The sequence below is a fragment of the Carassius carassius genome, chromosome 19 (genome assembly GCF_963082965.1).
Source record: "Carassius carassius chromosome 19, fCarCar2.1, whole genome shotgun sequence".
Taxonomy (NCBI): Eukaryota; Metazoa; Chordata; class Actinopteri; order Cypriniformes; family Cyprinidae; genus Carassius; species Carassius carassius.
In genome coordinates, this window is record NC_081773.1 from 17,047,618 (window position 1) to 17,074,449 (window position 26,832).

General features: G+C 34.3%; 1 protein-coding gene across 2 annotated transcripts; it reads left to right on the forward strand.

Annotated features, from left to right (window-relative positions):
* Positions 1–2,275: 2,275 nt before the first annotated feature.
* Positions 2,276–24,989, forward strand: LOC132094723 (ly6/PLAUR domain-containing protein 6). 2 transcript variants are annotated; one of them, XM_059499380.1, is made up of 6 exons: positions 2,276–2,441; positions 18,760–18,916; positions 21,997–22,095; positions 22,870–23,000; positions 23,392–23,519; positions 24,478–24,613. In XM_059499380.1, the coding sequence occupies exons 2-5, from the start codon at positions 18,808–18,810 to the stop codon at positions 23,482–23,484; spliced, it is 432 nt and encodes a 143-aa protein (XP_059355363.1). In that variant the 5' UTR covers positions 2,276–2,441; positions 18,760–18,807; the 3' UTR covers positions 23,485–23,519; positions 24,478–24,613. The 2 variants fall into 2 exon arrangements, with proteins under 2 accessions (XP_059355363.1, XP_059355362.1); XM_059499379.1 differs by lacking the exon at positions 23,392–23,519 and having other exon boundaries at positions 2,280–2,441; positions 24,478–24,989.
* The last annotated feature ends 1,843 nt before the right edge of the window (positions 24,990–26,832 follow it).

The window sequence follows — 26,832 nt, forward strand, 5'->3', positions numbered from 1 at the left end:
CATGCACAAAATTTGTACATGGTGCTGATGCTCTTTTCTTCATCCCGTCGGGCCGTTCCAGTGATATCTGCCGTGCTGTGTGGACACTATCTCAGCATGTCAGACGGGAAACTCATGTGTGGAGATGGAGAAGAAAATTTTTTTAATACAAAACAAACTCTGAACATCTATTTCAGATCTGTTTGAATTTGGGTCTGTTCATCAAGCTAGATTTTTGTATTGTGTCCTATTGTATTCTACTCGGAGACATGGGAGTTGTACAGTGAGTAAACCACATGAAAACAATGTATTTACATGGCTGATCTCACCTCATGATCTAGTCCTGCCATCAATCTCTCTGCACTTCTCTAAATCCGCTCGCTACAAATCAAACTCTCATCCTGTGCAAAGATTCTCTGCTTTGAAGTTGATCTTTAGACACAGGCTTTTAAGTAGCTACGATGGATTTATTTACACTTTAACTTAATGTTTTAAGGGCCCTGGAGTTTTTCCAGAGGAAGCCAGTTTTCTTCAAAACACTAGATTTTTTCTTACATATTTAATTTTCAATATTATGCAGTCTATAGGTGGCAAAAGCCAATTAATCTATTTATTTAAATTATTATTATCTATTTAATTTAATAATAATAATAATTTAAATGATTATTTAAATTATATTATTTATAATAAAGAATATTTAACATGTAAAATGTATTATCAATTATTCAAATTAAGGTTTTTATTTTATTTTTATTTTTTTTGTTGACTAAAAGTGTGAACAGCTTTTTTTATGGTTTTACTGATGCCACATATCTTCATTCCTCAAGCACATGTCACTTTTCATCAGGCTCTTTGTCTTTAAGTTGGTAATTGTTGCCTTGGGGAAACATTTTGGATTTTTGTGGCATGGAGCATTTTACAACCTATTCATGACATCAGTGCATATAATATTTGGAGGCTAAGCAAGGCAAATTTACTGATTGCATACATGATATAGTAATGTGTGAGGTTGACATTTTTAATCAAAGTGATTCACTGTGCACTAATTACAGAGACAGTCCTCTTGAAGCCACCCGGGGTTTAGGGTCTTGCTTAAAGGCAAAGCAGTGACAGGGGGGTCTGTAATGCTCCCCGCTTTACGGGTCACACCCCGCACAGCTTTTAACTCACCCTCACAAATAATGTTTGCTTGCAGGTTTACGTGACCCAGGACATACCAAATTGGAGGCCATCAAAGACAGTAGAGCTCGATATTAAAATGCTTACAGCAGGTAGATCTATTGCTCTTTTAACTTACAGAATCACTTCTGTAAATGTGAATTATCTGGCCATAGATCTGTTGTCTTCCTAGATAGGGTACTTTTTCTCCATGATAAAAGGCCTATTTAGTGTTTCTCCCAAAACAGTAAATAGCAACAAACCAAAACTAAATCGAAGTTCTTGTTTGCCATTATGGTACATATTCCATTTTGATTTTCAAGTCAACTGAATATAATATTTTGTCATTTTTTAAATGTTGCAGATTTATGTAGCCAATGAGAATCTATGAAAGTGTAACATATATTTTTAGACAAAAAAAATGTTTTTTATTCAAGGTGCACCTATACACTTTGCCCCATTTGTGCAGGAGCCTTTTACCATAAATGTGTCGTGATTTTAAATCAAAACAAACTTTCTTTACCATTTCTTTTCACAAGTGTCTCTATTAATATTCAATAGAAAGAAATATATTTTTGACTGTCTAGCTCCATTGTGAAGAAATGAATCATTTCAGACATTAGGCTACAAATATATATATATATATATAATATATGAATACACACATATAGTTTGTGAATGTTGTGATTTAGTAAGAAATAGGAATGTTGGATGATATCTATTTATAAGTCTCATTTTGTCAACATTTATTCGGTTGTGGTTGACTGAGAGGAAGTGTTTGATTTGACATTTCACAGTCATTTACCGTGTTTTATCACCAGCAGAGGGCCCATTGAAAAGACTTTAGTAACGTGCCAATCGAAACGGCATTTTTGTCAAATCATCAGCGTTTTTATGAACCATATGCTCACAAGTCAATTCGCGTTCATATTGTGCACAAAAAGACTATTATTATTAGCTATAGACTTAGGCCGTAATGTAAAGCTTATAACATACTTTACCAGATATTTTAGCCAAGGCTTCAAGTAGTGCGAATAAAACCCAGTACAGTAGGTGTGTGTGTGTGTGTGTGTGTGTGTGTGGATCCATCGGGACGCGCCTCCTCTCGACCTCTGATAGGCGCAGCCGAGCGTCTCATCCGCCTTTTAGGAAGCTTCGAGTTCACAGGGATTCAGCTCGGACGTGTCATGAGTACAGACAACTGAAAGGACACTATTGATATACATGACTCTCTTCGGCTCTTGTCATACAGGGATAAATCTGCCGTGCTAAAAGTTTGACTACAGTCGTTTGAATCATTCTCGGTAAGTAGCCGTAATCATTTTTATTTGACCTGCTGCGATTGGATTAATGCATGACAGAGCACACCCTTTAAAATCTGAACTAATGTCATGTTTTCATCTGTAGAATAGTTATTTTTTTGTGTGTAAAATGTATTCACTCCACCTTCTGATCCAAACCACAGTTGAAAGATAGTAATCATAGTAAATAACAGCGGCAGCTTGTTAGACAGCGTTGCGTCAAAACTAGAACGCTTGCATTATAATCAATTAGACAGAAGCGCACGCTCGCGCTACACGCTTCTGATTATGGTGATTAACGTTCTGAAAATGTTAGGGATCTTAACACACACACACACACAAAATATATATAACAAACAATTGATTGTGATGACAGAACTATTACATTACCATATAGGCTACTACACGATAAAATAGGCTACGTTTTAAAATGTATAACACATAATTTTGCTTTTAAATATTAACAATGTTTGTGGATTTCTATGTATGGCTTTAACAATGCAATATGTATATTTTATTAGTAAAAATTTATATTTTACAAATAATTTATTTATGGGGAATTTATGGCCTTATAGGTTATTTAGTTAATGTTCCTTGCATTATTTTGGTGTTTTATGAGAGCCTGATGTGCTTTGTCTTTATGTGAATTACACTGTGCATTTTGATAAACTATAAATTATCATGTGGCCATTTATTGTCCTCCTGTTTCATTCCAGTAAATTTTACAGTGACAAACATATTAAAATAACTTAAATGGGTGTATATATTACCATTACATAGTTTATTGACATATAGAAAAGTATAGTACAATTATAAAATATCCTTTCACAAAATAAGATATACATATATATATATATATATATATATATATTGCAGTGTAGTTTGTTGCTTAACAATATAGATGTGGTTTTTAAATTTAGTCTACATTAGTAAGGAGTGTAAGACACAATGCCATTTTCAAAGGTCAAACAAAATGGTCATCCTGTCAAAAGTCATAATTGATATTTTACATTATATAAGTTTAATTAAACATACGAAGGGGTTGAAATTCAGCTCACTGTAAATTGCACTCTTAAATCTGTTCATATCTTTAACACAGTGCTGGCCAAAAAAGCAAGTTATATTCCATTCTCATTAAATGTGTGTATTTTGACGTTCTGTCAAAAGAAAGTGATGACCTGTCATTCATTGCATTTATAAAAGGTCAGGAATGACCCTCCCTGCCCACCATGAGTTTATGCCAGGAATGTGTAGTGTCATGCATTTGTACTATATTATATGGAACTAATAAGCAATGAAGCGCTCTTACATCTATTAGTGTGAATGCATGCACAATAATGGATCTATAATATTTCATATTAAAATATGCAGCAGGTGCATGGATGCAGCAGTGCGTGTTTTTTTTGTTTTGTTTTTTTTTAGGAATGAGGCAGATTTTATTTGGTATGGGTCGATCCCTTGGCTTGATGGAGCGTTGTGTGCAGCTTTGTGTTTGCCATGCTTGTAGGAGTGGTTAATTCAGTGTGTATGTATACATTGCTTCTTTCCATTTGTTCTCTGCATACCCAATACAAATACGTAGGCTTCTTATTATACAGAATATAATACAAAAATGTTTTGATTAATGTTTTTTGGCTCACAGTCAATGCCTAATATTGACCAACCATGAGAATCTCATATTCTCTTTTTAATGACCTTTTTATGAATGTTCCCGGGCCGTTGTTTTTCTCTTTCTAGAGCCGATGCTTAATCTCATTTAGTTGTAATGCACCTGCGTGGGGCTGGAGAAGATAAACGACTCCATGCTCATTTCCACAGTGAGATTTTTCAGTGCAAAAAATAGTCTGAAGCGCTTTTTATCTGTAGTCTGTGCTGAGATTGTGTGTGTACAGACTCAACACAAGCAGCCAAGGACACAACGGGAAGGAGCACTGCAAAATATTCTCACTTAGCAGACAGTGAGAGGAAATCCACAGAGTAACTTATAAACCAAGCTTCCTTTGAGATTAGACAGGAGAAAATATTTCAACTGAGGTGGAAAGCCCTTTTCTTACTGGTAAAGCCCTGATGACAATTTCAGACAATGCAAAGTCAAAGTACTGTTGTAAAGCGTAGCATTCACCTTCAAATTCAAGAATATCATGGGAATATTTTGCAGTAATATGCATTAACATTAGTTGATGCTTTAGGGTTTAGGTGTAAATGTTGATCACATTATAATTTTTGTTGTTCATACAACCACTATTACGTATTGTATGTTTAATTTATTTTACTATGTATTTTTGATCATTTATGCTTAGTATTAGATTATAATGCTTGAAATAATGTTATCATTTATAATTTAAAAGTTATATATATAGTTTATACTGTATTTTGATAATAACCATAACTGAGATTAATATATAATGTGAATGTATTAGTTTATGTTAACTATTGCATTATGCTGATCTAGCCAGAACTGGTTTAAAATCATATAGTACATCTGTAAAGCCATTTTCAGTGTTAAATACACCAAAGCCTATAGTCTTGTCCAGTCAGAAGCAAAGGAAATGCATCGTCTCCTGCAAACATGCATAGGAAGAATGGAATTATAGAGTGATGTGTGTCTAAAGCCCATCTGTGGACGGTCTGGTTTTGTGGTGGGGCTGCAGTCTTGGTTGAAGGGACACGGTCAGAACAATGAATTCAAGAAGAAAATGTTTAAGAAATGAAAGGGTCCTCACCAGCGTGAAAAATGCATTTGTCTTCGTTTTTAAAATCCCAGTGCCCACGCAAAAGATTTATCGTCCATTAGTTCTCCTGGGTTCACTTTATCTGGATGGGGGTGGTGTAACTCAAGACCATCTCACGCATAGGCTTATGTGCTATTTTCTGTAAATATGAACGGAAGAGATTTGCTTCATTATCTGTTTGCAAAGCAGTAAAGCTTAGTAAATATGAGATACAGACTGTAGTTGTAGTTTGTGTCAGAAAATAGATGCTCAGACATGTTTTAATTTTCAGAAAAGGGTCAGACTTCTTTTATGATTAATTAAATGTGCAGCTAATTAGCAAGTTCTAAGTACAAGGCTTTACTGAAACAATTACAACACTATAGTGACTGAAAGAGTGACAGAAAGAGAAACAAGAGTGCAGAGCTGTTTTGCAATATACATTATTATTATTATTATTATTATTATTAATAGTAGTAGTAGTAGTAGTAGTCGTATTTTACCTATAGGACTATATGTCCACTGTAACCTCACAACAAAAGTAAAATATAATATAGGTCAATATATAATTTGTAGTTGTATTAAAATGCTTCATATATATATATATATATATATATATATATATATATATATATATATACAGAATGTTCTTTACCTTATGAAGGATGATTTTATGTAGAAAACAGTTGATCACAAAAAAAATGGCTTTAGGGTTTTCACAGATAGGGTAAAAAAAATTATGCAAATATCGTGTTTATACATATCCACAACTGGCCTGAAACTCTCTCACACTGGCTCTGTTCAATAAGTTCATCTGTATTATCCAGCCCTGCTAATAACTCAGCTTTGAAGAGTGATGGAGAAATCTGACATCTTGTTAGTTTGGGTTTGATGGATTAGCTTTACCTGTCAACCAGTTTGTGGATTCCACTGGGTTTGAGTAAATACTTTCCCTTATAGACACTTGTGACAGGAAGGCCCACATATTTGCATGTCCTCTGACCCCAAGAAACAGTTGATCACCTGAAAACACATTAGAGCCGGGGCAGGTGTTTCTCCAGACAGTCAGCCGAGAAACTGAAAGGTGTTATTTGAGACCTTCTAATGACAAGGGTATAGAAGCCTTTCGAGTTATATGGGTCTTTATTACTGATGTATGAGGGTGGCTTTCTGACGGCATGATGCAGGCTGGAGGAATGTCACAGGAATGTTTGATCTGGTCGTTGCAAAGTGTTCCGAACCATTGACCATCTCATTACATGTAATGATGTTACTGTGTGTTGTGCATGAATTTATCTATTCATTTACTCTCTTTGTATAATTAAACTCATGCTAGATGTCAGGAGCATCTTTGTTCTTTAAATAATCTTGTAATACCCACAATATATCACCCTTTTTACCATTGCGTGACCATCAGAGGTCTGATGAATCGTCGTAGTGGGGGAGGGGGTTCAGTGCTCCATGTGCTGATCGGACCCTCCATTATCGAGAGTGCCATCCCAATGAGGACGGTGAGGCAGAAGACAGAGCGATGGCTTCATCTGACCCCTTTGTTTCCCCTCACCATGTCGAGGAACTTGACAAAGGCTGATGGTCTTTAGATAATGATCCTTCACTTTGGGCCGAATACATAACAAACGCTGTTCATCGGGGCGTAAGGGAGAATCCCTCAACGCTGTGCATTACTTATGCTCTTTTTGAATTATTTAGCAAAGTTTGTTTAGCGTTAACTGCATGAGTGACCAGGCAAAGATCACTATCCCCGAGTCAATGCTAGTCTGCCTGAGGCGCCTGGCGCTCTTAATGCATCTGTTATTTTTGCATGTTATGCCCCATTATTCCATTATTTCCATTTTTAAGTATTTTTAGCATTACCACATGATATATGTATTTTTATAAGTCACTATGGAGAATATCCTGGTTAGAGAGGACTATGTAAAACTGTGTGGTGTTAAGGAGCTTTTGGCAGATTTTGATGCTAATTAGCTGCTCTTGAACCCCATTTGAATGCTTTACTGAACAGATGTATCCGATTTGTCTTACGGAGGCCTTTTTGCACCCTGTAGTGAAGCTGTAAGCTGTAGTGAAGATTCAAGATGGCGGCACCCTGTGGCATGCAGTTACTTCAGAAAGAACAAAGTGACAATAATTAAACTAAACTAAATTGATATAGCTGATTTGTACTGAAACGAAAAAAAACTAAACAAAATGCCACCGAAGAAAATCAGTAGCGTAGTTGAGGAAGAGTTGGAGGAGATTAGGAAATCTCTAAACTTCATGTCGGATGAATTGAGCAAAGTTGCTAAACAACAAGCTATGCTAATTGATCTGATGGATGAAGTCAAACAACTGAAGAACCTTGTGAAAGAGAAAGATAAGAGAATTGAAGGACTAGAGAGAAGGATTGATGATTTGGAACAATACACAAGAATGGAGGATTTAATTATAAGCGGACTGGAAACAAAACATTGAACGTATGCTAGTGCATTGGCCAGAGACAAAGTTGGTGAAAATGCCCTGCCAGAGGAACTTCAAACGCTGGAAAATCAAGTAATCAAGTTTTTTGAAAGTAAACATATGTACATCCACTGCGATAATGTTGTGGCCTGTCATACCCTTCCACAAAGAAACAGCGGAGCGAAGCCCGCCATAGTTGTTCGGTTTATGAATCGCAAGCATAAAACCGAGTTACTGAAGCAGGCAAAGAAGCTAAAGGGAACGGGGGTATACCTGAATGAACATCTTACAAAAAAGAACGCCGACATTGCAAGACACGCACGCACTCTGAGGAAACAGAACAAGATACAAGCTACATGGACAAGGAATTGCAAAGTGATGATACGGCTAAATGGAACACCTGAAGAAGCCAAAGTACTCACAATAAGAAAACTTAAAGAATTGGAACAGTACGGATAAGTAAGGACTGCTTGGAGGAATATCCTTGTAGAATGATGTGTAAATCGTGGCTACAAGGGTGAACTATGTGGACTGTTCACATGGATCAACAATATAAAATGATGGACTTTGATAAGGATTTCTTGTTTCCATTTAGAGATATTGATGATGGGGAGTTTGTTCATATTCATAAAGACTGTGAGTCTGGTGATTTACAAAGTCACTGTAAGTATGAACATTTAAATTTTAAAACTTTCAATCACACAGATTACAAAATGTATGAGATTGATAATGACATAGACCCAGAAAACCACTTTTTCAATAATATAAATAATAATTGTTGTGAGTACTATACAGAAGAACAATTTAATAGAAATGTGGAAATGGAAGGGGCATTATCAATAATACATTTTAATAGTAGAAGTCTCTATAAAAACTTCGTACAAATTAAGGATTTTTTGTGCAAGTTTAATAAATTTGATGTGATTGCTGTGTCAGAGACTTGGCTTGATAATGAGAAAGCACAAGGTGTGGAATTGGATGGATATAATTTGTTGACGATTAACAGAGTTAACAAAAAAGGAGGAGGAGTTGCTTTATATGTTGACACAGCGTTAAAATGTAGTCTGATTAAAAGTATGTCATGGACTATAGAAAATATTCTGGAATGCTTAACCATAGAAATCGACTTTGAAAGATCTAAAAATATAATAAATAGTTGTGTGTATAGAACACCAGGATCATGTATTGATACATTTATGAATAGATTAGTAGGTGTGTTAAATAAATGGAATGAGAACAAGTTACAAATTATATGTGGAGATTTTAACATTGATTTGTTAAATCCAAATGGACATAAGAGAACATCTGATTTTATTGATACAATGTATAGTAAAGGTATATTTCCGGTGATTACAAAACCAAGTAGAATAACATCAGACACTGCTACACTAATTGATAATATATATACAAATGAAATTGAAGGGGAAATTGTAGGAGGATTATTTATAAATGATATGACTGATCATCTCCCAGTTTTTGCGATCTTTCAAAGATTTTTTACAAAACCAAATGAAAATAGGACAAACAATGTTAAAATGATTCGACATAGAACACCAGAAGCCATTGCTGCCCTTGGGGAGGATTTAAAGAAACTTAACTGGAGTGAGGTTTATGAAAATGAAGATCCTAATAGAGCCTATAATGCTTTTTTAACCATACTGATTAAAAAATATGAAAAACATTGTTTTTTCAAGAAGTTTGTAAGGAAGCGAAAAAATGTGGACAAACCATGGATTACAAATGGAATAGAGAAGGCATGTAAAAGGAAGAATGCATTATACAGGAAATTTATTGCAACAATGACAAAACAAGCTGAAAATAATTATAAAATTTATAAAAATAAATTAGTAAGTATTATAAGATTTAGTAAAAAGGACTATTATCATACATTATTGAACAAGTATAAGAGTAATACTAAAAAAACATGGGAAGTACTTAATAGTATAATTAAAACGAATAGAGGAAAAGTAGATTACCCAAATTTTTTGTAAATGATGACTCAGGAATTATAAATAAAGTGAATGACATTGTCAATACATTTAATGAGTATTTTGTAAATGTTGGTTATAAGTTAGCACAAGAGATTGTGGAGCAGAGAAATGAGGAAAGGCCAGATGAAGTAGATATCCCTAGTAATATCCATTCAATATTTATTAGGGGAACTCATGAAATGGAAATACTTGATATAGTTAATAATTGTAAGAATAAAAAATCTACTGATTGTAATGATATCGACATGTCATTATTAAAAAATATCATAGAATATATAGTAAAACCATTTACATATATTTGTAATCAATCATTTTTAACAGGTATATTTCCAAATAATATGAAAATAGCTAAAATTATTCCTATCTTTAAAAGCGGTGATAGACATCTTTTTTCCAATTACAGACCAATTTTTCTGCTTTCCCAGTTCTCTAAAATTTTGGAGAAACTATTTGTGCGTAGGCTAGACACCTTCATAGACAAACATAAACTATTGAGTGAACATCAGTATGGCTTTAGAGCAAATAGGTCAACTTCAATGGCAGTGATGGAAATGGTAGAAGAGATTTCCACTTCAATGGATAATAATAAATATACTGTGGGGGTGTTCCTGGATTTAAAAAAAGCTTTTGACACTATTGATCATGCTCTATTAATGAGGAAACTGGAAAGATATGGTATAAGAGGCAAAGCCTATTTTTGGTTAAAAAGTTACCTTGATGACAGATATCAATTTGTCCAAATAAATGATGTTAGATCAGATTTAATGAAAGTTACTTGTGGTGTTCCACAGGGCTCGGTGTTAGGCCCCATAATGTTTGTACTGTACATAAATGATATTTGTGAAGTGTCAAAAATATTAAAAATGGTTTTGTTTGCTGATGACACTAATTTATATTGTTCAGGGAAAAATTTGGAACAGCTTCTGAATACAGTGGAAATTGAATTGATGATCTTAAAAAAATGGTTTGATGATAATAGATTGTCATTGAATTTAAGTAAAACAAAGTTCATAATATTTGGTAATCGAAAGAGTTTTAATAAAGTTAAAATTAGGATTAACAATGAGGAAATAGATAGAGTATATGAAAATAAATTTCTAGGTGTTATAATAGATCACAAATTATGTTGGAAACCACATATTAATCATGTAAAAAGAAAAATGTCACAATCCATTGCAATATTACATAAAACTAAACATATTCTGAATGAAAATTCATTATATATTTTGTATTGTGCGCTCATAGTTCCATACATGATCTATTGTGTGGAGGTTTGGGGACATGCATATAAAACCAATATAAATCCAATATATATGTTACAAAAAAGAGCAATAAGGATTATAAAACATGTTGACTATCACGAGCCAACTAATCAATTGTTTAGTAATTTAAATGCTTTAAAATTTTTTGATTTAGTAAATTTCTATACTGTACAGACAATGTATAAAGTCTATAATAATTTGCTTCCAAACTGTATCCAGAGGCTGTTTGAAATAAGAGAAAGTCAGTATGGAATAAGAGGAATGCATATGTTTAAAAAAATAAGGGTAAGAACTAATACAAAAAATAGATGCATATCTGTCAAAGGGGTTAATCTATGGAATAATTTGCATACGGAATTAAAATTGTGTAATTCACTTTGTAAATTCAAGAAAATGTTTAAAAACAAGGTGGTTAATAATTATTTAATTTAACGGGTATTAAAAAGTTATTTTTCTTTCCCTCTGTTTTTTTTTTTTTTTCTTTCTTTATATAATTTGTATATGTATGTGTGTCTTGTATTAATCACTACTAGTAAAAAGTGCCGCTCATTTGATTGATAATTATGTACAAAGGGTAGGCGTAATAAGCAGAGGCTTCAGCCTACACCTTTTCGGTTATTATGTATAACTTCATTTATTTTTGTATGATTGATTGTCTGTGAGGACCGAATTAAATAAAATAAATAAATAAAATAAAAAAAAAAGCTGCTGCCATCTTTTGTCTGCATATGAAGATTTATATGCAGTCTGTTAATACACTTTGTACCAGGATTTGAACAACAAGGCTCATTCAGCTCAGTGTGTAGTTCAATATCAGTGTAATGAGATATATTTTGAAATGAATTTATTATGAAATCAAGCATTTCATTCAGCACCTCGTTCATTCATTCATTATTCAACATAGACCGATTAACCTGATCAAAAGGGACAGTGCAGACTTATAAATTGTTGCAAAATATATATACTTTTAAATAAATGCTGTGCTTCTGAACTTTCTTTTTATCGAAGAATCCTGAAAAAATAAAATATAATAAAAAGATTTTCTGTTTGACTTGATCATGATATTGCATTTAGTACTGTAAATTTAACTACTGCCTAGTCTGTTATTTTTGCCATTTTGCTTTATTATATGTGTTGTATGTATATGTATGCAGTCAATCCTGGTGTTGTCTTGTAGGGTACATTTCTTCCTCCTCAGCATCAGCTGCAGATACTTTCTCAGCATGCCTCCAGAGCTTTTCCATTTCCTTTGATCTTTTTTTCTTTCCATGAGAATGCTTGGTTGGATTCTTGCACATAATTCCCATTGCAAGCATATAAAAAAGCATATAATTTAAAAGTGCTTTTAACCTGATGCTTAATAAAATTTTCTGAAATAAATAAATAAATGGTCTACACTGATTTGTATATTCTTGTATATTTCTTTGATATTACTCAATGACATTTTAAAAGTTGAGGTGATTGTCCTTATTGTCATTCCTTGTAAATACAGTCCTGTCATCCCACTTTCACTGCAGACATGAGCTTCAAAACCTCTTGCCTAATTGTAGAGGTTTTACACTGGTATGTTTTTGATTGCCATCTCAAACCTTTCATGTTTACACAACAAAACCATTTCTTTCTTCATGGGTGGATGCTTTCCACAGGTTGTCTGTTTTGCAAAAACATAGGCATACACTTTTGTTGATTCATCTTATTCCCTTCATTTAGACCTTGAACAGACATAGTGGTGTTATGTTTGGGCAAGTTATGTTACTAATGTTCTTTGACATGGTATTTTGACTGAATCACCAGCTCCTCTAGTGTCAGGTGATCTGAATTTCAATGATGTCTGAACTATAGATGTTTACATGAAAACATGCACAAAAGCCTTATAGTTGCGAGCAGAGCAGATTTTTTTCCCCCCATCTGATTAAACTCGGAGTGATCACGGAGTGTAAATGTCTTGTTGGGAGAATGTGATGTTTTGCCATCTGAGCCCCAAAGACAAAAGAGGTAGCAAATCCTTTCATGAACATTCCTAATTAGCCCCCGTTTGCCCTTATTCTGTTATGGTTTTGCTGGCCCAAAGTTCAAGGGAATCAGACTTACCCCACCCACTTGGTTTTCTACAGCTGCCACAAGGATATTTTATCCCTTCTTCAGTCCGACCCCCCCACACGCCAAGACATTATTGTATCTGCCCTGCCCTACAAAGAGCTCAAGTCTTTTTCCTAGTTTCAAGCAGTGGATTCACCGAACCCAAGAAGAAGAGAGACTATTGCAGAGTTCATATGATCTAGCAGAATCAGTTAATCCCAAATCTACACAAGCAAAACAGATGAATCAATAACTTGTTGAGAAAACATATCAAAATAGAAAATGATTATTAAAGGGCTAGTTCACCCAAAACTAAAAAATCTGTTATTATTTACTCACCCGGTTATCATAGTTAACTACTGTACATCTAATACTGAAACTAAAATTAAAACCATGGAAAACATCATTACTTGAAATAAAATAAAATAAACATTAACTGAAGTACAGTAAAATATAAAATGGCAGCATTTCGTATTTTAATTGTTTAACTAGATATATAAAAATAACTAAAAATAAACTAAACTAGAAATAAAATGAACACAGACAATATAGACATTATGGTAGCACTTTAGAATAGGTAACACTTGTTAACTGTTAACTATGACATTTCTCTCAATAAATTCTTAATTTGATGCTTATTAATAGTTAGTAAGGTAGTTGTTAGGTTTAGGTATTGGGTAAGATTAGGGATGTAGAATAAGGTTAAGTAGAATAAGGCATTAATATGTTCTTAATTAGCACTAATACATGGCTAATATTCTAGTAATATGCAGGCTAATAAGCAACTAATAGGTGTTACCTATTCTAAAGTGTTACCCATTGTAATAAAAGATAAAATCAAACTACTAATTTTATTTTTATGAAAAATAAAATTGTATTCTTTATGGGTTCCTTCTTATGGATTATTACATTAGGACAGCTGTATGACTGACATTTTGACTTCATGTCCACCCAAAAATATTAAAGTGTTATATGAATGAAAATGTTTTCCCCCAAACTTAAGCATGCAGCATATGACACATTGTGTCACATTGTGTCATATTAGTATTGTTCCAGCAGTGATCATTTTAAACAGAGAACTGATTTTCCATTGCGTTACTCTGTGCTACATGACCGATTCCTTGGATCTTTGAATGTGTCAAGAGACTGAAGAGGGGATTAAAAATTATACAGCTGAACTGGACCACTTCAAACGAATAGTGCCGGATTAGTGTGTGTGTGTGTGTGTGTGTGTGTGTGTATGTGTGTGTGTGTGTGTGTGTGTGTGTGTGTGTGTGTGTGTGTGTGTGCTTGTAGGATTTCAATTAGCTGGTGTGTGATTCTGATCCAACGTGACTCCTTTGGTTTTGGCCGGGTGCACTATAGGGCACAGGCATTGCTCGATGCCATTTGGCTTTGTTGAGATGGCATTGTGCTCTCTCAAATGAATGGAGAGGTGCAGCTTCATCTGTGTTATCGTCCATTCTTGTCGTATTGTGGCTTTCCAAGGAATTTAGCTTTACAATAAACTGTTTTGAATAAGTTATGCAATATTTGTATTTATTTTCTATTCATGGCATAGATAAGGATTGTGCTATTGTAATATCAACCTCTTGTGTAATGTTTTCCTTCTAGGTGAATTACTGAGATTCAGGTGTTTGTGGCAGACTGGAAAAGAGCCACAACTTGCAGCTTGTGGCTTCTTTGCTGCTCTTCTCCTTTCACTTCTCAAACCTGTGCGAAATCTGGTCCAACAAGTTCTGGAAGTCACAAGAGAGGATTTGCATTTCTTTCCCTCCATTAATGGGAGCGACTGCATTCACAGGCCAATTCACAACCTCGAGTATTGTGTTTCTGACCTGAGTTAGTCTTACTCACCTGGCAGTGGCTCAGGCAGCAACTCCAGGGCCCTTGTCCTGCTGGGAGCCTCTTTCCTCAGCCGTCAGCCGGTGACCTGCAGTAATGAGATGACATGAATGTGACTGGATGTGGCATGCTGTACAGAGAGGAAGTCAGGCTTTCATATCACAGGTGCTAAACACTAAAATAAGCACTTTTGCTTTAAAAGTAGCGTAAATACATGCAGCCAAACTACTAATTTTGCATGTTTTGGAGTGAATTGTTCTTTTTTTTCAACAATGGCTCAGCCAAAACATCAGAAATTGCGATTATAGGTTTAAGCATTTCTTACAAAATAGACCAAAGAATCTAAACATTACTATGCACATTATTTGTACAGCTCTATGCAATAAAGTGATCAAAAGTGATAGTAAAACATGCATTATATTACAAAATCGTTCTATTTTAAATAAATACTGTTCTGTAAATATTAAGCAACACACTTGTTTTCAACATTGATAATAATTAGAAATATTTATTGAGCAGCAAATCTGCATATTAGTATGATTTCTGAAGGATCATGTGACACTGAAGACTGTTGTAATTACTTATGAAAAATTAGATTTTATTTCCATCACAGGTTTCAATTACATTAAAATATATCCAAATATAAAATTCTAATAGTATTTGACAATATTACCGTTTTCACTGTATTTCTCATTAAATGAATTCAGTCTTTCTGAGCATAAAATATTAAAAAAATCATACCCACCCCAAACATTTAAACAGTAGTATATTTCAACAAAGTCTTATTTGTTTCTGTTATTTCATTTGAGCATAACACATCTGAGACTGAAAGTTTATGCTTAAAGGAATAGTTCACACAAAAATGAAATTTTTGTCAACATTTTGTCATCAGTTACTCTCCATCATGTCGTTTCTTTTTTATCCTGAACATAAAAGTGCTTTAATGCAGCGTGATCCTCTTCAACCCTCTCTAAACAACAGATATGTCTGCTTAAACAAACCGACAACCGCAGTTTCCATTTTCCAGAGCAACTCGCAGGCGTGTAGGCTTTGATGACAGCTATTGCTCATGGCAGGCACCTGGCAAAGCTTTAGAAGAGATGGGGCACTGAAGTTCAACCTCAGGCACTTCCTGATTGGTCTGGAAGGTTGCCTTTGAATGTCAGAGTAATTATTATGTGCCCTGTTTGGAAACGGATGTATTTCAATTAAATATATTTGACTGGCATGAGTTGCAGTTGTCATTATTGTGATTAGAATGTCAACGCTTGAAATAAAATTATTAAAATAATTATGAAGAAATTATAATCTCTTATCAACCATCTTCTGTTCTGAGTTGTGGCCTGGAAAGCTTAATAGTCTTAGACAGACTCACAAATAACAGATAAAGCTGAATAAGATGACTCTGGTCCGAGGACACCTGTGTGTTGAAACCAAATCCATGTTTTTTTTTATCAGTAGGTTGTATTTTTGTTACTCTAGGCTTTCCTCACTTAACATATTCCCTCTTTGTGTCACAGTTTCATACTGGGGTGATTTTATCAGAGATTCAGATTATATCACCTGCAGGCATTCTCTATCTTGGCTAAAAATTATGTGAATCAATTTTAAGAACAAATGCAATAAACCGCTTTGCATTGGCTATTTAAGTGTAGATTTTGTTATAGTTGGCCAGGTAATATATTTTACGTATATATCTATTTTTATAGTTAGATATAGTTGATATAGTTGGATACACTAAACATATTTCACCGAATAATTGAAATAGTTGTCTTTTTTTCATTTCTTTTGTGAAACAGTGAGCAGTTTTTTGTGCTGCTCTGTTCCATAAAATTAAAATGAAAGCAGAGGCTGTCAAGCTCCCAAAATATAAGTTACAATAAAAAAAGTAACTGTAACTTATTTATTCTCATAAATAACTTATTATAAAGGTCACCACATTTATCAAAGGTGTGTCAAATATTAAAATATTAAAAATAGCACAGAAGTCATATGAACTACTTACTGTCTACTTACTACTTAAAATCCAATTTATTATCTTCAGACTTAGCTTATTATAGAGGTCACCACATTTATCAAAGGTGTGTCAAAACATTCTTAAATTGTTTGTTGACATTCCCAGTTGACGAACAGCTTGTGGGACCAATCTACAGCTAAAAACGAAAACCGATATGTACTTCTGTGTTCCTTTTCAATACCGCTTTAGACCTTCAGCGGTGAAAAAGGATCACTTTGAGGAAACCTGATGCTCTCTAACATGACTGTGCTGTGCCACTCAGCATTGTCTGAGAGGTCAGGAGCTACACAGCAGCAGGAGCTCAAGGCTGCCCTGTGTCGGTCTGTTGAATCATTTTTTCTGAAACCAGCATGGCTATCACAATAAACATGAGGAAATCTGTTTTTCCTGCCTTAAACAGGAAAGCCATTAAAATCCTACTGGACATGTATCACTTTAGGGACTCCTATCAGTTAAAGTCTTTAATAGTAGCCTACTAATACATTGATTGCACCGATTTCTATTGACTTTGAATGGATGCAGAGAAAAAAAAGAAAATTGATTACTATTATTATTATTTTAGTTTTTATATAAAATACAGTTGTAAAGGTTTGGGTTTTTTCACATCTGTGTTCACAGAGATATGCTGGGATTGTTGTTCTTGATTAAAGGGGAATTACTTGCTAAATCAAAGAAAGGTCTAATCCTTATTAATGAAGCACAGAAAGTACCCAAAAAATTGGCTATGCTTTGAAGATGTGCTTTCTTGCCTTCCAGGTTCAGATTTGTAAGTGAATGAACTGATGGAGATGGGAAAAAATGAAAAATGGCTACTTTGCTGCTGGTTGTCTTCATTTAATATTAAAAGTCAATGAGCTGTTTTGGTCTGGTATGCTGTAAATTAAGCAAATATCTTCTGAAAAGAGTGCTCTGATTCGCTGATATATCTGATGACTAAAATATAAACTCATAAACTTTACAGGAGTTCTTCTTTACAAGAAGAGTGGGGTCCATTTCATTTACAGTTTTTTTTGGTTGTTGAAGGATATTTTTTACTTCATGTTGAAAGTAAATTAAATAGCTTTCTCATGCTTGGATTTATGAGTCAGCTTTTATCCCATGGGGAATTCAATTTGTGAGTTGTAAACAGAGTTAGGGAAATTGATTCACCAAAATGAATGGATTGATTACTGGCTGGCTCGCCATCTGACTTGCTGAAGAAAGCACACAAAGCAGTTTAGTCAAGCACTTCTGAAAAATGTGTAATCTGCCCCAGCTTTCGTTTCAGTAATGTAAACCACACAGCTCTGTGTTTAAGCCATGTGCTTTTCTCCAGGCTTATTTTAGGATTTCTGTTGAACAAGTGTCACACACACCAAAAAATAGCATAGATCCTTCTCATATTTCAACCTTTGTACATCTAATTCTATTTTATTTAAATAAACATACATAGTGGAAATGAAATTGTATTATTTTTTACTTTTAAGTAAAATTCTAAACATTATTTTTTTTAGGCAAATGTTAAATAAATTCTATAAAAAAATATGCCACGTGAACATTCTGTTCCAATAAATTTTATCACATTTAATAGATTATAAATATTTAACTATCCATTTTGTGGTGTTTGTCAAAGATGTCATTGCATGGCATTCAGTAATTGAAAACAATGGATGAGTGTTTGTTCTGCTGCCAAAAACCAAAGCGAACGGCTAAGAGGGTCAGTGTTGCTGAGGGCAGGACACTGGCAGACTGCTGACATTGTCATTGATATAATGAAGCACTTGCTGGAATAACAAGCATGCCTCTTTGTGTCCGGTGTTCTGGAGAGGGATAACACTGCTTTTGAACTGATTTAATCCTATAGAATTTCCTTTCTATCTTCAGCAGCTGTTTCTTTAATCGCTTTAGTGCCTATAGTTAAGTTGTTTCGTATGACCCTGTAGTATGTTTTTTTTAAGAAATGGTTGTTTTGTTCATCAGGTGCCGTGTTGGATCTGGATACCTGCTCATGTGAGTTTTCCTCCAGCTATGGAACCCTGGCCTCTCATGGCCTGGGGCCTGATGCTGACCGCCATCATCAAAGTGGTTCAATCGAGGGACTTCACGGAAAAAGATATTATTTTTCTCCATCCCTCAAGTAAGTATTTCTTCTTAGATTCTGCCAAAACCTTGAAAATGAAATGGATATAATCCATGTTTTTCCTGGGTTATTTGGAATATTAAAAGAGTCAGAAATCAGTTCTATAGATCCTTTATGGGGTTCTAGATTTAATATTGTGTCCTAATAGTTGGCTTTCCAGGATGTATCAGTGGTTGAGCATCAGGCCAGTGATCCGTAGCTAAACTCCGGCTGTGTTAAGATCCCCCACCCTGACACTCATGGATTGCCCATCATCCCTGCTGACGCAAAATCAGTTGTTTATAGCATGTGGCATCAGCCATGGCGCCATGGTTCAGTGTAGCCTATTCTGCCCGAGATTTGCTACTTTGAGCCTCATTTGATTTGTGTCTTGAAATGCTTAAAATGGCTGTTATGCTCATTAAATATACATCAAATATATTCTAATACACCTTAATCAAGTAATTAACAAACATGAATTTGGTAGCACTTTAGAATAGGGCACACTTATTCACTATTAACTGCAACTTTTCCCTCATTAAATTCCTTATTTGGTGCTTATTAATAGTTATTAAGGTAGTTGTTAAGTTTAGGTATTGGGTAAGATTAGGGATGTAGAATAAGGCATTAATATGTGCTTAATTTTGACTTATAAATGGCTAATATTCTAGTAATATACATTCTAATAATCAATTAGTTAAGAAGAAGTTTCTTGTTCTCATCAAGGCTGTATTTATTTGAAAGTACAATAATAATTAAAAAAAACTACCATTACAATATATTATGACGATTTAAAATAATTGTTTTTTACTTGAATATATAAGTGCTAAAATTGCTGGGCTGTTATTTGTGGAAACCAAGATGCATTTTTTCAGGATTCTTTGATGAATATAAATTAATTAATGTATTTACTTTTGATCAGTTGACCAGTCTTTGACGTAAAACATATATAGATATATTTGGATATACTGTATACAAATATAAGTTGTATAATACAGTACATATATACAACTTACATAAGAACAAATACTTTGGAGTGTATATTAGTGAAAGCAATACGATTTTCTGAACATTTTCCAACCAGAATCATTACATTCCTCATGGTTCCCAATATATATATATATATATATATATATATATATATATATATATATATATATATATATATATATATGAATGTACTGATAACTCTATACATTACATGTTCGTCAATGACTTATATTGATAGTTACAATAATTTGTTACCAGTTCCTATTTAAATATGTAATATCTCAGAATCAGTTGGTTACATGTGGTAATGTTCAAGTACAATTTGGCTATAATGAGAGAGACTGAAGGTTGGTTTCAGTTCTGTTGAATGAATTAATCTCTGAAATCCCAAACTCTTTCATCACAGTGAGCAGGACCTCCCAAAATCCTTTTAGCTGTGTGCCGGCTCACCAGTGTGCAGCTGGAGATATCCGTATCTGCTCAATGTCCCAGCGGGGATTGAGAGAGTGTGTGTGTGTGTGTGTGTGTGTGTGTGTGTGTGTGTGAGAGAGAGAGAGAGAGAGAGAGAGAGAGAGAGAGAGAGAGAGGTTAAAAGAAATCAGTTCTTATGAGATCCCAATATAGTTATGTACCAGCAGCGATTTTGTTACCTGCTGATATCCAGCTGTTGCATATTGATGTAGAGGATTTATTATGATGATGGAGTTCATTTTGTTTCATCACTGCAGAGGGCAAGTGTGAATTTACAACCACATGAGATCATTCAGAAAACAAAACACACTCCAGCTACTTGGCATAGTTAAGACTACTTTAAATTAAAATTTAAATTATGCATTTAGCAGACGCTTTTATCCAAAGCGACTTACAGTACATTCAGGCTATCAATTTTTACATATCATGTGTTCCCGGGGAATCAAACCCCCAACCTTACGCTTGATAATGCAGTGCTCTACCAATTGAGCTACAGGAACACTTTACAATGAGTGCTCACAAACACAACAGAACGCTATCAAAAATAAGCTCATTATAAAAGCTGAAAAACTCAAAAGCATGGTTGCAATGAATTATGTTAAAAAAAAATTGTTTTCTTCTTTTTTGACATCAAAAATTAAACACCCAAACAAGACATGCATATTGAATTAGCTGGGGGGGAATGTATCATTTTATAATTACATAGACACCCGATGGCTGTAAATGTGTCTCTGACTGTTTATGTCTTGCTGTTGTTTTAAATAAAATGTTTCTCTTACCTCTTTAAATCTGTGCTGTATCTAAGAGAGGTTATAGTCAGTTGTATCATTGTATTAATTATTGAGTGACCACTTTAATAAGAGTCACAAGAATTTGGGGGAGTTAACAGAAAAAGTGTAGGTCAAAAGCTTTGCTTATACAGAGCTATTTAGAGACTTCAGAAGTAATAACAGATGAATGAATGGTCTGTTTGAAATGGTCACTTGATCAGATTCTCAAATGTTTGCTGGGGGAGGTCAACAAGAGGTTTTTCTTCTTAAAACTTTAAAAAAAAAAAAAAAAAAAGAGACAGATTTTTCTGTTTCTTGTGAGCTATATAATCTGATTGAGGAGCTCCAGAAAGAGAAAAAGCACACTGTATTTCCAAGAGCTTTTTTCACCTAAGAAACGACAGCAAAATGCTGGTGAAAGAGCACTTGATTAGATTGTGTCTCGGTCTGTATGCCAGATGATTTTCAACAGTGAAAATAATAGGAAATGTTTTTTACGTACCTTATCATGATTTCATGAATTATTTTTGAAAATTAGTGTAATATCTTCTGAAATTCATCTTTGCTGTAACAGGAATAAATACAATTTTAAAATATAATAATAATAATAATAATAATAAATTGTTTACATTTGTAATAATATTTCATTTTTAATATTACTGTTTATAATGTATTAATTAAAATATATTTTTAAAATGAATTAATACAATTAATACAATTGAAAAGTGGCACCTTGGTGAGAATAAGATGCTTTCAAAAACAAACAATGACAACACCAATAATTTTTTTTTATAATATGCAAGTATATCGGTTTCACCAAAAGTGAAACATTTCTTTTAACATTGTTTATTGTACATGTTTCTCCAGCAACTCCATATCCAGGAGGATTTAAATGTTTTACTTGTGAAGATGCACTTGACAACTATGAATGCAACCGCTGGGCTCCAGATCGCTACTGTCCACGAGGTACCAACATCTCCATTACGTCTCTCTTACTACAGAGCAGTCTGAATTCCTCTGACAGACCCATCATTTCATTTCGTCTTGCACTGTGTATCCTGAAACAAAAATATTTCTGTCATTCTGTGAACCAACAATTTTTATTAAGGCACAATCTATCAATCTATCATGAATCAGTGATGGTGCATTTAAATAGTCACAGCACAGTGCTGTTGAAGTGCATTCAGTGAATGCTCAGATAATAACTGAATAAGATGCAGCTGGGTCAGTATGTTTCAGGACCTGCTTTGCCCACGAGTTGCTCCATATCTATTCAGTTCATGTTTTTGCCGTGAATAGCCTTCCATATAAGGAAGGCTCTGTGCTGTGTCGTGTCTGATTTACAGCAGTGTGTTAATGACTCAGGAGCTGTAACCCCTTACAGACATTCATTCCTTCAGTAAAGCGCATGCTGCTGCAGAACATCTGCACATTTGCAGGGAATGTATATATTTCCAGGAATGCTCAAATATGGTTGTGTTCAGTGTTTCCACATAGTTCTTAAATATGGTGCAGTATTATGTTACTGTAAGACTCACACTTCAAGGGCACTTATTAAAGATTTTTAAAGTGGCTGAGGGCAAGTTCTGCAACATCCAGTGCAAAAAAAAAAATCCCTTGAGGAATATTGCTTTTTCACTGAAATCTGACTCCTTTATTAGATAGAAGTCAAAGCTTTCTTTTGTGATGTATACTGTAGGTCCTTGAGCAAACTAAGTAAAGCCCCTTTGTAACTTTTAGAGAGCAGATATTGCTACACACAACATAAGATGAGCTGGGATGGAAACACAGTGTCGGTGACCAAGCGTTGTGTGGCGCTGGAAGACTGTCTTGAAACAGGCTGCTCTGAGATGGACCATGAAGGAAACAAGGTGAGATACAACTCACATCACATCAAGAAACTTTTGTTTCAGACCAAACGCATCCAGTTTTTTTTTTTTGTTCGCCTTGCTGAAATCCATCCACGTTTATTTTCTCATCTCACTTTACACAGTGCACTTTAAGTGATCTTACAGAAAACACATGGAGGGGTTGATTAACACATTTGTGAATGGTTCTGCCGCCTGTAAGACATGGCTCAGTCAGCGACACTAAACTCTTTAGTTAATCCATTTATCCTCTCAAGTGACTTCGCTGCAGATGTGATAAAGTTGTGCATAAAGTTATGCTGCGGTCTCTCAGTAATCCTTCTTTGAGTAATCCTTGCTGAAAGGTGCGCCCGGTCACTCCCTAAACTCTTTGTGTCTTACCTTTTACCTCTAGCACAGGACAGGAGTTATGCAGAGGGCAGGGGGCAGATGTGAGAAGGCCAGATTGAGAGATAAATGCGGTGTAAAGATGCCACAGCTACACTAAAAGGGAAAATTTAGAAGCCGAAGGTTCATTCTCAGGTTAAAAAAGGTTTAATTTATTTGTGTTTGTCTGAAGTGATTTTTTTTCTCTGTAGGTAAACTTTAAATAATGGCTGTTTACTGTTTATGTTCAGACGGGTGATGTTGAGCCTTTTATTACAGTGCAGCACTGTACTGACACTCTGGCCTAATCTGAAGTATGCTATTAAACTTCAGCAACTGATTCAGCCCAAAACACTTAACACCAACTTTTTTTTTTTCTGAGGATTGCTGTAAATATTTATTAAACATTTAAGAAATTTGAGACTAAAATTTTTCCCATCTCCAACGTGAGTTCACTCCAGAAATTTCCTCATGATTTACTCACCCCCATGTCATCCAAGATGTTCATGTCTTTCTTTCTTCAGCTGAAAAGAAATGGAAGATTTGAGTTTGAGGAAAACATTTTTTCTTCATATAGTGGACTTTAATAGGGACCAATGGGTTGAAGGTCCGAAATGCAGTTTCACTTCAGCTTCAGAGGTCTCTACACGATCCCAACAAAGGAATAAGGGTCTTGTCTAGCAAAACAATTGGTCAATGTAAATGTATATACTTTTAAACCACAAATGCTCATCTTGCACTAGCTCTGCGATGCGTGTCCTCGACTTCATGCACTAAGTGAATAATTTGTCAACAAAGCTTCAGAGGAAATGCTTTCCCCGCAAAAAAAAGTTAAGAAATATATACCCAAATTTGTGGCAGTGTTTTATTATTTTGTTCCCTCGTTTTAGTTCAATCATGGCCATTATATGTACTAATTTGTCCACTTGTTTTAATGTAGTTCAATTTTGGCGACAAATTCATAAGTTGTAACAACATCATTTTAATTTGTGGCCACATTATTTTTTTTTCCCCCGCTTGTCATTAGAGCAACTTATTGTTTTTCATTTAACACTTTTGTAAATGATCACTTTCTTAATCTCTGCTTATTTATCATTTGTTTTCCTTTATGCAGGTGTGCACATCCTGTTGTGAAGGGAACATCTGTAACATACCCCTCCCACGAAACGAGACTGATGCCATCTTTGCCACCACGTCTCCTATTAACGCCAGCATTCAACCAGCACAGAGTCCCACGCTGCTGCTCTCTGTCTGTATCATCAGCCTGACGCTCCACAGTATTAACTGAGACAATCATCCAGAGTGGAATAAACCTTAACAGCGGTCATTTAGGAAACCATTGACTCGTGCCAGTCAGCTGTGGGCTTTATCTTTCTCAAAATGAAGTGTTAGCTCTTGGACTTTTGAATATATGAGTATATGGACTTATGAATCATATACTAATGTTTGGTTTGGCTGAGTGGTTTTTTGTGATGGATGTGGGATGGGGATATTTATGGCAAAACTGACACAAACCTGCACATTTTTTTGTTTTGCGTTTTATACGTTTGTATAGATATATTTATTTTTTTATCATCCGTTTTTGTAGGAAGCTGAACTATTGACTATGAACATATTTTTTTTTGGGGGGGGGGGGGGGGGGGGGTTAGATGAGTTAGATGAGAAAACTCAGGCTAGATGAGTTTTCCAGCCAGCCCTCTCATTGTTAGAGTATTCTTGTCATCATGGAAAAGGGCTTGGCACCTATAGGATCCAAGTTCAGCGTGTCATCCATCATTCCTCGCTCCTATAAAAAGAACATTCTCTGTTTAGTTTTGCACTGTGTATTTGTGTCATAATGCAAGCACTTGTGTACAGATTGTCATGTGGAAGTGTAGTGACTAGCATTGAACATCCATATAGCCTACAGTGGAGGGCTTTAATATTATGATATACATATGTATGTTCCTACACATTTGTCAGTCCATTGTTGTGTACTGTAATATTTCCTAATCAGAATTCCTGGCTGACTGTGTAATCAGCAAAAAGTGTTGAGTCTGCAGCGACAGTGTTATTTTTTTCAGGCGTTATGATTTGTTTAGGCGATGTGCCCGGCTGTAAATGAAGCTATTTCCTGTTTCTTCCCTGTCTTTTGTTGAGTTATGAAAAGGATTGTAACATTCACTGAAATCAGTTTGTTCAAATCAGTACAACATAAAGGACAATGTGATCACAGAAGGGCTGAAAACCTTTACTCAGGTAATTATGGACCAGTTAGTGCCAGTTTAGAAACACCTTTATCCTGAGTAGAACCGGCCGAACAATCTGAGCTTATATGCATTAAACATGTCTCTGAATGTGCTGATGTTAAATTGGCTCTCATTAGCTCAGATTTATAACATTGTGTACATAAAAAGGTTTTTTTTTTTAAATCAGTTTTTACTCTCATCTTTAATATAAAAAAAATAATACAGATTTGTAATAGGGTTGCATGAACTTTTTATACTTACAAAATTGTGAATGCTGCATGCCATCGTGTGCCAAGGCTTCTTATAAATGTAGATATTTTTTTCTACGCTTGTTTGTAATATCCCTGTATATTCTTGTGTACATAATTTTGGATGTGTTTTTGAATCACACCTCTGGAGTACATTGGTAACACTTGTGTGGTCTCTTACCTGTGTTGTATGTATTAAATTGAAATGTTTACTGATGTTTTGTTTACTGATAATAAAATAAATATTCTGAAGAAATTAAGTTTGTTTTGGCTAAAATACACACGTCATGATTCAACAAGAAAAATCAAATGAGTTTGTCAGTGTTCTCTTCAAATAATGCTTGCATTGGCTATTCAAACAAAATATATTTCTGTTTTCTTCAATTTTCCACTCAACCCTTACATCCACTGTCCATTTTCCACTCAAAAAGGAAAGGTAAAGCTAAACTTTGTCAATTTGATACACACACACACACACACACACTCACACACACATAAAATAATAATAATGATATATATATATATATATATATATATATACTATAACTTTTTTATCATGTTTTTTATGTTATCATGTATTTATATTGCATTATTTTTAACCTAATCAAAATAACCCAACTGCAGTTTGAGATTAATTGCAATGCATAATAAAAAATAAAAAACATGGTTTTTGAGTAATCAGTTTTTGCAAATGAACTCTTCATATATATATATATATATATATATATATATATATATATATATATATATATATATAATCTAGATCATGTTTTATTTATATAATTTATTTTTTACATTTATTTTTAATATAAAGTCATACCCTAAACATACACCTCAATTAGAGCTGGTATATGTATAAGTATCTAGCTCCAATGGTTCATGTCACTCAAATATTGACTAGACAGGTTTACGTCTTATTTTATGAGTCTTCAGATTTATGTTGGAGTTGTGGGTGTTTGAAATGCGGCAGAGAAGAGGAAACACAACTCTCAT

Bases quoted from the DNA above. Each gene is read 5' to 3' on its own strand.
- LOC132094723 (XM_059499379.1), top strand. From the start codon at position 18,808: ATGGAACCCTGGCCTCTCATGGCCTGGGGCCTGATGCTGACCGCCATC. The intron at 18,917-21,996 runs GTAAGTATTTCT...ATGTTTCTCCAG, and splicing joins TATTTTTCTCCATCCCTCAA to CAACTCCATATCCAGGAGGA. The intron at 23,001-24,477 runs GTGAGATACAAC...TCCTTTATGCAG, and splicing joins TGGACCATGAAGGAAACAAG to GTGTGCACATCCTGTTGTGA.